The 12945-nt window shown below is 42.7% G+C and overlaps 1 protein-coding gene across 1 annotated transcript in view; it reads left to right on the forward strand.

Moving 5' to 3' along the window:
• RNF214 (ring finger protein 214) overlaps positions 1-12945 on the forward strand; it is a 155795-nt gene that overhangs the window by 26632 nt on the left and 116218 nt on the right. Inside the window, exon 6 of the mRNA XM_077456988.1 lies at positions 12833-12901. Coding sequence (XP_077313114.1) covers positions 12833-12901 — 69 coding nt within the window. The remainder of the gene's footprint in view (positions 1-12832; positions 12902-12945) is intronic.

Below are 12945 nucleotides of genomic sequence, written 5' to 3' on the forward strand. Positions count from 1 at the left end.
TGGATAGAGTAAGTACGTTTTATAACCCCTTGGTTAATTTTTTGCCTTCTGTGACCTATTGGGTATATTTACCTTCACTTCCTGTCCCGCAGCCAAAACAGGAAGTCGGAGGGAATTTCTTGGGGCCACCAAAACTAGTGTCCCCATTGGAAGATTTCCCCTCCATTACTTTTATGGGGACAATCCAAGATTTAGGATTTACTTTTACTTTCAATGATAGTGGTAAACAGGGCAAATCATGTAAATCTCTTTAAAGTGGTTATAAACCCTTACAACACACTTTGACCTACAGGTAAGCCTAGTTTAAGGCTTACCTGTACGTCCAAGAAATATCTCCTAAACCTACACGGTTTAGGAGATATTTGCCGAAAGATAGGCACCGCTGTCTATGGCGCATGTGTCAAAAATGTCCGATGGGTCCCCCACAATGTCGCAGTCACAATAAAAATCGCAGATCGCCGCCATTACTAGTAAAAAAAAAAATAATAAAAAATTATTAATAAAAATGCTATAAAACTATCCCTATTTTGTAAACGCTATAACTTTTGCGCAAACCAATCAATAATCGGTTATTGCGATTTTTTTTTTACCAAAAATATGTAGAAGAATACGTATCGGCCTAAACTGAGGGGAAAAAATGTTTTTTTATATATTTTTGGGGGATATTTATTATAACAAAAAGTAAAAAATAATGCGTTTTTTTCAAAATTGTCGCTCTATTTTTGTTTATAGCGCAAAAAATAAAAACCGCAGGGGTGATCAAATACCACCAAAAGAAAGCTCTATTTGTGGGAAAAAAAGGACGTCAATTTTGTTTGGGAGCCACGTCGCATGACCGCGCAATTGTCAGTTAAGGCGACACAGTGCCGAATCGCAAAAAGTGGTCTGGTCTTTGACCAGCAAATTGGTCCGGTCTGAAAGTGGTTAAAGAATCGTGAACAATCAATATTCTTCTCCCATTTTTATTTATTCTTATTTCCTTCTCTTTTCTTTCATCTCTGTTCTATACTTTTAAGGGCACTTCTCAGAGGCCCACAATTTCATTCTTCTTTTCAAACTATAATAGATTTTTCTACACAAACTCAGAGTATTTCTAAATAGACCATCGATGTAATGATCGGCTGATCACAAAGCAATTTTGTTGGTTTTACTGGTAATCTACTCTACCACTCAACTCAATTATACTTTGTTATATTTTAATATGATACTCCTGTAAAAATGTTAGTATTATTGTACAATTGTTATATCTAAGATTCAATAAAAGCTTATTGTTTAAAAAAAAAAAAAAAACGTATTCTCTCTGGAGAAGAGACGCTTGAGAGGGGATATGATTTCAATATACAAATACCGTACTGGTGACCCCACAATAGGGATAAAACTTTTTCGCAAAAGTGGGTTTAACAAGACTCGTGGCCACTCATTAAAATTAGAAGAAAAGAGGTTTAACCTTTAACCGTTGTAGAGGGTTCTTTACTTCCTGTGGTACTTCCACAGGCGATGGTCTCAGCGGGGGGGGGGGGCATTGATAGTTTCAAGAAACTATTAGATAACCACCTGAACGACCGCAACATACAGGGATATAAAATATAATACTGACATTTAAACACACACATAGGTTGGACTTGATGGACTTTTTTCAACCTCGCCTACTATGCAACTATGTAACTATGAACACGTGATTAAATAGGAGCAATACTGTGCATTATAGTCCATGAGGTGCTATGGTTGGTGCAAACAATAAAGGCAGACTTTTCAGAAAAGCAAACTATTTTTCTGTTCCTCAAACATCAAAGCAAATAGCACCACTTGCCAGATTTGGTGGATCTCAAATTATAGAGATCAAACGAGCACACACAGGAGGAATCACTCGGCTGAAGATCGTGTATTCACACGCTCAAACGATGAGATCCTTCCTCCTTTAGCGGCTCTACGCTGCTGTGATGTTCCTTACTTGGCTTTCCTGAAGGTGGACTCCACTCGTGGGAATTGTTAAAAAATGGAAAGAAGAGGCTTCATAGTGCAGTACTCGATTTAAGAGTTTAATTCAAAAATTGTGGGCACCGACATTCAATAAAACGGTATTCAATATTCAAAACTGCCAGCCAGCTGATGTGTGGTGACGCCAAGACCTGTAGCTCCATCCAACGTGTTTCCCCATACAAAGGCATCTACTGGGAAAGGATGTTTGAGGAACAGAAAAATAGTTTGGTTTTCTGAAAAGTCCGCCTTTTATTGTTTGCACTAACCATAGCACCTTATGGTCTATAATGCACAGTATTGCTCCTATTTAATCACATTTTTATTGATTAATATGTATAGTTTTGCCTTTATTTAACCACTTAACAACCGGCCCATAGCCGAATGACAGCTACAGGGCGGTTGCTTAACTCTGGGAGGGCATACAGTGACGTCCTTCTAGAATCCCGCTCTCGCGCACCCGAGAACATCCATGACTGCCGGTTCCTCATCATTCTGCCAAATGACGCCAGTTGTGACGTCAGTTCCACCCTTCCCTCTCTATACCGATCAGTACAGTGTGAGAGGGGAGAAATCGGTGGCAGCAGCGATGTGGGCTGGATCTGTAGTGCCCACAGCACCGCTCCGTGACAATTGACTTTGCAATACCCTGCCAATACCCTGCCAATACCCTGCCAATACTCTGCCATACTCTGCAATACTCTGCCAATACTCTGCAATACCCTGCCAATACTCTGCAATACCCTGCCAATACTCTGCAATACCCTGCCAATACCATGCCAATACCCTGCAATACCCTGCCAATACTCTGTGATATTCTGCAATACCCTGCCAATACTCTGAAATACCCAGTAATACTCTGCCATACCCTGCAATACTCTGCCATACCCTGCAATACTCTGTCATACCCTGCAATACTCTGCCATACCCAGCAATACCCCGCCACACTCTGCAATACCCAGCAATACCATGCCATACCCAGCAATACCCTGCCATACTCTGCAATACCCTGCCACACTCTGCAATACCCTGCCATACTCTGCAATACCCTGCCATACTCTGCAATACCCTGCCATACTCTGCAATACCTTGCCATACTCTGCAATACCCAGCCATACTCTGCAATACCCAGCCATACTCTGTGATACCCTGCAATACTCAGCCATACTTGGTGATACCCTGCAATACCCAGCCATGCTCGGTGATACCCTGCGATACTCAGCCAAACTCGGTGATACCCTGCAATACCCAGCCATACTTGGTGATACCCTGCAATACCCAGCCATACTCGGTAATACCCAGCCATACTCAGCCGTACTCGGCTGTACTTGGCCTCTAAATGTGGCCAGGCTGTGGAAGTCTCACACATGTGGTAGCGCCGTACTCAGGAGGAGTAGGAGAATCTATTTTAGGCTGTCATTTTTGGTATGTACATTCTATTCATTAGAAATATTGTATAAATGGACAACTTTGTGTTAAAAAAAATGCATTTTAACCACTTCCCGCCCGCCGGCCATCATATGACATCCTTGACTTTTTGCGGGGATATCTGAATGATGCCTGCAGCTACAGGCATCATTCAGATATCAGCTTTTTCAGTCGGCAATTCCCTACACCACGCTGTTCCACTGCTTGAACTTTCTTACGGGAGGCGAGAGGGGACATCCCTCCCCCCTTCCTGCCGCCCTTCGGTGCTTCTAACGATTCACCGCTACGATCAAAGCCAGGATCGTTTTTTTTATTTTTTTTATTTCAGGCTTACAAGCCTAGGGGTGAGATGTGGGGTCTTATTGACCCTATATCTCACTGTAAAGGGGACCTGTCATGCCATATTCCTATTACAAGGGATGTTTACATTCCTTGTAATAGGAATAAAAGTGATCAAAAAATGTATTTTTGAGGAAAAAAGTGTCAAACTAAAATAAAGTAAAATGAACAAGAACAATTTTTTTTTTCTTAAAGCGCCCCTGTCCCATGGGTGCTAGCATGCAGAAGCAAACGCATACGTAAGTCCCGCCCACATATGAAAACGTGAGATATCGCTGCAAATTTTAGAGCGAGTGCAATAATTTTGGCCTTAGACCACCTCTGTAACTCAAAACATCTAACCAGAAAAAAATTGAAAACTTTGCCTATGGGGATTTTTAAGTAGCAAAGTTTGGCGCCATTCCACGAGTGTGTGCAATTTTGAAGGGTGACATGTTGGGTATCTATTTACTCGACGTAACTTCATCTTTTACATTATGCGAAAACATTAGGCTAACTTTACTGTTTAGTTTTTTTTTTAAAGCACAAAACATTTTTTTTCCAAAAAAACACGTTTGAAAAATTGCTGCGAAAATACCGCGCGAGATAAAACGTTTCAACGACTGCCATTTTATTCTCTAGGGTCTTTGCTAAAAAAACATATATAACGTTTTAGGGTTCTATGTAATTTTCTTGGAAAGAAATTATGATTTTTACATGTAGGAGAAAAATGTCAGAATTGGTCTGGGTGTTCCAGAACACCTGATGTTGCTCCCTGCATGTTGGGCCTCTGTATGTGGCCACACTGTGTAAAAGTATCACACATGTGGTATCGCCGTACTCGGGAGTAATAGCAGAATGTGTTTTGGGGTGTAATTTGTAGTATGCATATGCTGTGTGTGAGAAATAACCTGATAATATGACAATTTTTGTGAAAAAACAAAATCTTGATTTGGAAAGAATTATTGGAAACCATGACAACTTCAAAAAACTCCACATGCCTCTTACTAAATACCTTGGAATGTCTTCTTTCCAAAAGGGGTCATTTGGGGGGTATTTGTACTTTTATGGCATGTTAGGGTCTCAAGAAATGAGGCCCTCAGTACTTCAGGTGTGATCAATTTTCAGATATTGGCACCATAGCTTGTGGACTCTAACTTTCACAAAGTCCAAAAAATATACACCGATTTGTACTTATTTTTACCAAAGATATGTAGTAGTACAAATCCAAAATTTATGAAGAAAAATTACTAATTTGCCAAATTTAAACAGAAACAAAGAAAACTTCATTTTTTTTTAATAGGATTTTAGGTATTTTTTCTTATATAGCGCAAAAAATAAATAATCCACCAAAATAAATTTTATCTATTTGTGTAAAAAAAGGGACAAAAATTTCATATAGGTACAGTGTTGCATGACTGAGTAATTGTCATTCAAAATGTGAGAGCACCGAAGGCTGAAAATTGGTCTGTTTAGGAAGGGGGTTTAAGTGCTCAGTGGTTAAGTGGTTAATCACAGCACATGTTTGCATTTTTTTCATATATACAGAGTGTTTATTTCTCATTGACTTTGGTTGTGCATTTTTATTTTTTGTACATTCTTACAAGCTGAATATTCAGGTTTTTATTTTTATTTTTTTATTTTTTTTAGATGCAGCACCAATCTATTTGCATTCCCTTTTTGTGTATATATATATATATATATATATATATATATATATATATATATATATATATATTTTATAGGATTTTTATATATAATTTTCTTTCCTGAGGTTTAGCGCAGATATCCTCCTATATTTAAAAGCCGGTGAGGCCTTGGTATCCTCAAATGTAGGGAGAAGTCTGGTCTGAAGTGGTCTTGCTTGGAAAATATGCATTTGAAAAGCTATACCTCTGAAATGGAAACAAGGCCAAGCAACCATGTATGCACAAAAACACAAGAATTGGTGTGCACAAAATAAACAGCAGATGACTCCCAATTGAAATATTTGCTTGTAACAGAAGGAAGTTTGTTCACTAAAGACCTAGAGAGTAGTACACGGATGTCTTCAGACAGTGAAGCATGGTGGAGGTTCCTTGCAGGTGTGGGGCTACATTTCTGCATATGGAGATGACAGCTGTTCTATAGCTGAGGGCGGGGCCACCTGCTGACATAAACGGTTAACCCCGCCTTACATCACGTGGCATCGGAGGGGGCGGGTCACCCATTTACGTTACTGGGTGACTCCGCCTTTCTCTGACGTCATGTGACGTCAGAGGGGGCAGGGTCACCTGTTTAACGTCTCTGGGTCGCACCGTCCTCAGCTATATAACAGCTGTCATCGGGAAGAAGTGAAGAAGTGTCAGTCAGCGGGGTTGTTGCAGTTTTTTTTCTTTCTTTTTTCGGTCCATCTGGCACTATCATCCAAAATGGATTTACATTCTGGGACTTTTTTTTTTTTTCTAATAAAAGACTTGTCCCAAAGTGTCTCCTGTCATTTTTACTATTTCTGACACTTTTTGTTGGTGAATTCACATGGGCGGGATCTGGGGGTCTCTTTGTTAAAGGTGAGCTTCCAGATTCTAATAAGCTCCCCACCCACAGACCCCCACAACCACCAGGCAAGGGTTGTGGGGACGAGGCCCTTGTCTCCATCAACATGGAAACAAGATGCTTTGGGGGGACCTCAAAACATCCTCTCCATGTTGAGGGCACATGGCCTGGTACAGTTCAGGAGGGGGGCACTCTCGCCCCCCCTCTTTTCCTGCAGCCTGCCAGGTTGTGTGCTCAGATAAGGGACTGGTATAGATTTTGGGGTATAGATTTTTTTTCAATTTTGGCGCAAGGTACCCCTTAAGATCCATACCAGACCCAAAGGGCCTGGTAATGGTCTGAGGGGGTGGGAACCCATGCCATTTTTTTTTTTTTATGGATTTTTTTCTATATTGCCGGAATCCGACAATACATTACAGCCGGTTTTAAATTACTTTTTTTCCTTTAGAAATTTTATTTTGCTGGGTACTGTTATAAACATGGGAAAGATCCGCTACTTTACAGGCAGACTAAGGACACCTCCCAGGCACGATATTTAAAGGAATATTTATTTTTTATTGTTTCACTTTAAGCATTATTAAAATCACTGCTCCTGAAAAAACAGCATTGCTACATGTGCCCTGGGGCAGGGCCCAAGTCCCCAAACACTTTTTTATGGCAATAACTTGCATATAAGCCTTTAAACTGAGCACTTTTGATTTTTCATGTTCATGTCCCATATACTTTAACGGTGTTTGCTTGTTCACACCTGTAATTCAGTGGTCCATTTTCTTTGGTAAGAGGCTGTGTTGATGTTCGGTGGAGGATAATCTCATGTTCACCTTATTGTAACGTGGGTAGTTCCAGTATTTGCCCTAAACAAAGACTCTGTTTTAACACTATGGACTCTTATTTTATAATTTGATGCTTCTAGCGCTGCATATACTTAACCTTTTTATGCTTTTTATTGTAACCATACAATTTATGTCAGCTGCTTTATTATTGTTAGCGCAGTGATTAATGTTGTATTTATCGTACACATTTTTTGCCTGTTCATGTTCTGGTGTAAACTGAACCGAGGGGTGTTCGGCTCATCCCTACTGACCAACTATATATATATATATATATATATATATATATAATTTTTTTTTTTTTTTTTTCAGCTAGATCTACTGATCTTTTTTGCATATGGATTTCACTGAATGTAACCTATGTTTGTAAAATATTTCACATATGCTCTGTCTACATTGACCAAGTTCTTGACAGGTTTATTTTGAATTATACGCAGAATTTCAGATTTTTTTTTAGATGATGTTTTTAACCACTTAAAGACCAGAAGGATTTACCCCCTTAATAACCAGGCCAATTTTTTTGATACGGCACCGTGTCGCTTTAACTGACAATTGCGCGGTTGTGCGACATTGTAACCAAACAAAATGTATGTCCTTTTTCCCCACAAATAGAGATTTCTTTTGGTGGTGTTTGATCAGCTCTGCGCTTTTTAATTTTTTGCGCTATAACCAAAAAACTTGAAATTTTGAAAAAAAAAACTATATTTTCTTTACTTTTTGCTATAATATCCCCCCTCCCCCAAAAAATATGTAAAGAAAACTAATTTTTTTATCAGTTTAGCCCAATATGTATTCTATGTATTTTTGGTAAAAAAATTGCAATAAACGTATATTGATTGGTTTGCGTAAAAGTTATAGTGTCTACAAAATAGGGGAGATATTTATGGCATTTTTATTTTTTTTACCAGTAATGCCATTGATCAGCAATTTTTAGCAGGACTGTGACATTGTGGCGAACAGATCGAACATGACACTTTTTTTGGGACCAGTGACATTATTACAGTGATCAGAGCTAAAAATATCTACTGATCACTGTATAAATGGCAGGGAAGGGTTTAAAACTAGAGGGCGATCAAGGGGTTAAGTGTGTCCTAGGGAGGTGTTTCTAACTGGGGGAAGTGGATTGACTGGAAGTACAGTGAAATTGCTTGTTCTGATCACTAGGAACGGATGATCTCACTGAACTCCCCTGTCAGAACAGGGATCTGCTTTGTTTACACTGGCAGATCCCCGTTCTGCCTCTGAGTAGCGATCGGCGGTGGCCGGCGTACATCGCGGCCACCGGACCCACGCATCGGCTCCCCCGATGCCCACAGTGACTCATGCATGAAACGGCGTACCGGTACATCGTTTCGTGCAATAGGGCTGCCCTGATGCATTATATATGCAGTGGGCGGTCCTTAAGTGGTTAAAGTAGAATTCCAGGCAAAAAGTTATCTTAAAACTGCTCTCACTCCCTTTTAACACCTATACTAACTACTCTGTAGAAGAAAGATGCATATACTTGCCTATTTTCAGGTTGCTCTGGTTTGCTCCCCAGGGGATCCCCTGTGTCATCAAGCAACAGCTTTAGGGAAGAGTAGGGAGTGCTGACTATGGATTGTGCTCAGGCATTCCAGCTGTTGTTGGAGTGCTCTCTCCCCTATAGCTGGCACTGGTTGACACAGTGGAGATCCGATGATCAGGTCAGAGCGACCTGAGAATAGTTAAGCATATGCATCTTTCTTCTACAGGGTAGTTAGTATAGGTGTTAGAAGGTTGGGTGGGAGCAATGTTAGTATTAGCCTGGAATTCTACCTTACTATTAACTACTTTCCACCTGGCCAATGTACATATATACGACTGGGTGGGTGCCCTCTCCTGAGTGGAAGTTCAAGAATGTCCTTCAGAAGGAGGGGGAATCACGTGCGTGTGCCCCGGACACAGCACATCTCCGATCGGCAGGAGGGCTCTGTGATTGGCCCTCCTGATCACATGAGGGCCGTGTCCAATCACAGCTGCCATGTGATGTAAACAAACAGCTGGTTGCTAGGCAATCGGCTCTCCTCTCCTCACATGGAAGTTATCGCTGAGGAGAGGAGAGCAGATCGCGGCAGCTGGCTGGTGATCAGTGAGTATGAGCTGTTTTTTACAGCTTTTTACTCACTGATCACCAGTCTAGTGTAAACACAAATGTAAAACGCACATGTCCCCACACAATGTCCCCAAAACACACATGTCCCCAAATAATAAAAACACTTGCCCCCACATATGTCCCATTAAAATCACATGTCCCAATGATTATCTGCACAAATATATATCCGTGATCACCTGCACACATCTGCATATGATAATTTTCATACATATGTCCATGATCACACAAACCAATTATTATACACTTACGAACAGAATTTTTTTTACCAAAAACATGTAGCAGATTACATTTTGGCTTAAATTTATGACAAAATTCGATTTTATTGGATTTCTTTTAAAATAGAAAGAAGAAAATATTGCTTTTTTTCTCCAATTTTATGCTCTTTTTTTTTCACTTATATTGCAAAAAATAAAAAACTGAGTCGTGAATAAATACCACCAAAATGGTCTGGGAAGGAAGAGGGCGAAAGTGCCCTGTATTGTAGTGGTTAAAATAATATTTTCTCTTTCGTTCATTGACGGACACAGCTTCTTTAAATCTTGACCGTAGGGTTATCACGCCACCTTCAGGAGAGGATTAGGCAGAAGATGTAGCACATGTAAAAACAGCAAGACTGCATAGCTCTGCCCAGGGGGCAGTCCCAATGGCTATAACTCCTAAGCCTGCTTCCTGCAGCTCAGTTTTTTTTTTTTGCCTAGTGAAGGAGAAGGACCTAGGCTCCCTGAAGGTACCATTGGTCCTGGGAATTTTAGATTTTTTCCACAAGATTTTGATCATGTGATCTTCTATCAGCAGCCGGCTGGGGGACAGGCTGGATAATGTAGATCCTTGTAGTCTCCCCAGGGTGGCCATCGAACGTGAGCAGGCCCTAGCTACGCGATTGGTCGGCCACAACATGCCCTTCTGCTCCAGGGGCGGCCGGTGAGCCATATGCTCCGGGGCACACATATGACCGGGCTACTGCTGTCTGTGTCACAGTGTGCCGTGGCCAGCAGCCACCCCGTACTGCTCGGGTGATGGGTCTGTGATGGAATGCGTCCAGCTATTCCGACCGGACGGGTAAGTACAGCTCTCCCTGCCTCGGCAGGATAGAGCAGCTGGGCATTCCCTGGGAGGTCGATTAGGGGTCTCTCACACTCCCTTTCGTCTCTTCCTATCCTCTTTTCCCTCCTCTCCCTGCGGGGGCCGCTGCATGACTGGGCATGAGGTGTGGTGTATGTACTTGGGCCGGGGGTCCTCTGGGGGGCTCTGTACCTTGGCAGGGGCTGCACTGGCTGTTTGGGTCAGTTTGTTGTCTTACTGCTCCTTTTTCTCTGTGTGGGAATGTGCTGGTGCCATTTTACGGCGGCCGCTGCCATTTTCCTGTAGTTTCTATGCAGAGCATGGCTGTCAGCCATTTTCTAGAGGTCCGGTGGCCATTTTCTTGGTCTTTTCTATACAAAAATGGCCGGCGGCCATTTTCTTGTAGCCTCAGCGCGGTTTTACCTAGACGACCTCCTTCTGAGAGAAGCTTCTGCCTCAGGATTAAGGGAGGATGTGGCGATCACCATGCAAACTCTACAGGCCTTTGGTTGGATGCTGAACCTAAAAAAGTCGGTGCTCAATGCCTGGAGTACCTGGGCTTATTGCTGGACTCCGTGGAAGCGAGAGTTTTTCTCCCTTCAGACAAGCTGCAAACTCTCCGAGCTGCTGTGAAGTTGTTGATGAACCACAGGTGGTCATCGATGCTCTTCTGCATGTGAGCTCTGGGCCCTCATGGTAGCCTCCTTTGAGGCGGTACCGTGCGCCCAATTTCACACTTGAGTCTTACAGAACGAGATCCTGTCCAAATGGGACAAATCTCCGTTATCCCTGGATCATCAGATTTGGGTGAGCCAGTTAGTCAGCAATTCTCTTCTCTGGTGGCTGAGGTCTCTGGCTCTTTGGTCCAGGAGATCGTTCCTTCCTCCCCATTGGACGGTGATCACAACAGACGCCAACCTGACTGGTTGGGGTGGAGTGCTGGGGGTACAGTCGACCCAGGGCCTTTGGTCGTGGGAAGAATACCAGCTGACAATGTGCTCAAACTTCAGGCGATCAGGCTATGCCTCTCCACATGGTCAACGAGGCTACAGGGGCATCCCATCTGGATCCAGTCGGACAACGCCAAAGCGGGGTCATATGTCAACCATCAAGGAGGAACAAGGAGCTCAGCTGCAGCATGGGAGGTCAGTCACATCCTCCAGTGGGCAGAGCGACACGTGCTGGCCCTGTCTGCCATTTACATCCCAGGTGTAGAAAACTGGCAGGTGGACTACCTAAGTCGCCAGATGCTTTACCCAGGGGAATGGTCATTGCATCCGGAGGTATTCAGGCTTCTTTGCCTGCGGTGGGTTACAGCAGATGTGGATCTCTTGGCCTCTCAGCTCAATCGAAAGGTGCTGAGGTTTGTGTCCAGGACAAGAGACCCTTAGGCAGACGAGTCTGACGCGCTGGTGGCTCCATGGGGGCAGTATCGACTGATTTATGCCTTTTCCACACTCAAATTGTTATCTTGTCTGCTACGCAGAGTGGAGGCCGAGGGCATTCCAGTAATACTGATTGCCCCAGATTGGTCTCGGTGTCCCTGGTACGCCGACCTAGTACGCCTGGTGGCGGATGTTCTTGGCGGTTACCGATGCGAGAAGACCTCCTATTGCAAGGTCCGATACTCCCATCCTGCTTTACCGTCGCTGGTTTTAACGGCATGGCTGTGAAAACCAGGTCCTAAAGGACCGAGGTCTGTCGGAGTTGGTAATTTCCACTATGCTGAGGGCATGGAAATTGTCTTTTCGGAAGATTTACCATCGTACGTGGAAGGCCTACATCTCCATGTGTGAGGAGATGGGGTGGCGTCCGCGCACATATTCGGTTTCCAGGATCCTGCGGTTTTTACAGCGAGGAGTGTATCAGAATCTTTTAAGCACCATCAAGGGACAGATATCAGCCTTGGCTGTCTTTTTTTTTTTTTTTTCTTTTTAAAGAAAGTTACGTTTTTGTTGTAAACGCATTTTTGATGCATACGTTGGTCGCAAGTTCTGGTGTGATCGTTTCAGATGGCAGCTCCTCCGTTGAGGTATTCCTCTGGTTGTGGGTGAAGTTGTTTGTCGCTGTTTCCACCCCTCGTTTTGACACTGCTTGGGGACGTCCCTACAGTCAAGATTTAAAGGAGCTGTGTCCGTCAATGAACGAAAGAGAAAATAGGATTTTTGTACTCGCCGTAAAATCCTTCTCTCTGAATTTCATTGACGGATACAGCACCCACTCCTCCTATTTTACATTGTACTGCTTGTTGATGTACTGAGCTACAGGAAGCAGGCTGAGGGGTTATATCCAGAGGGACCGCCCCCTTGGCAGAGCTATGCAGTCTTGCTGTTTTTACATGTGTTACATGTTCTGCCTAGACCTCTCCTGTAGGTTCGTGATAACCCTACGGCCGAGATTTAAAGGAGCTGTGTCCGTCAATGAACTTCAGAGAAAAGGACTTTACGGTGAGTACAAAAATACTATTTTGTCTGATTGCTGAAAAATGTAAAAAAGTTAATAGAAATGTGCCATGTAATTGTAATAGTTAAATTTCTTTCTTTTTTAGTCTCAAGCAAGAGCAAGCAGAGCTTGAAAATAAGATTGTGGAGCTACTTTCTGAGCAGGCTACAGAAAGGTGGGACAACAGTGCTAGGTTTTGCATATCTTTTTATCCCTTCA

This window comes from Lithobates pipiens, unplaced genomic scaffold, assembly GCF_037356315.1.
Source record: "Lithobates pipiens isolate NorthernLeopardFrog02 unplaced genomic scaffold, aLitPip1_a1.2 Scaffold_27, whole genome shotgun sequence".
NCBI lineage: Eukaryota > Metazoa > Chordata > Amphibia > Anura > Ranidae > Lithobates > Lithobates pipiens.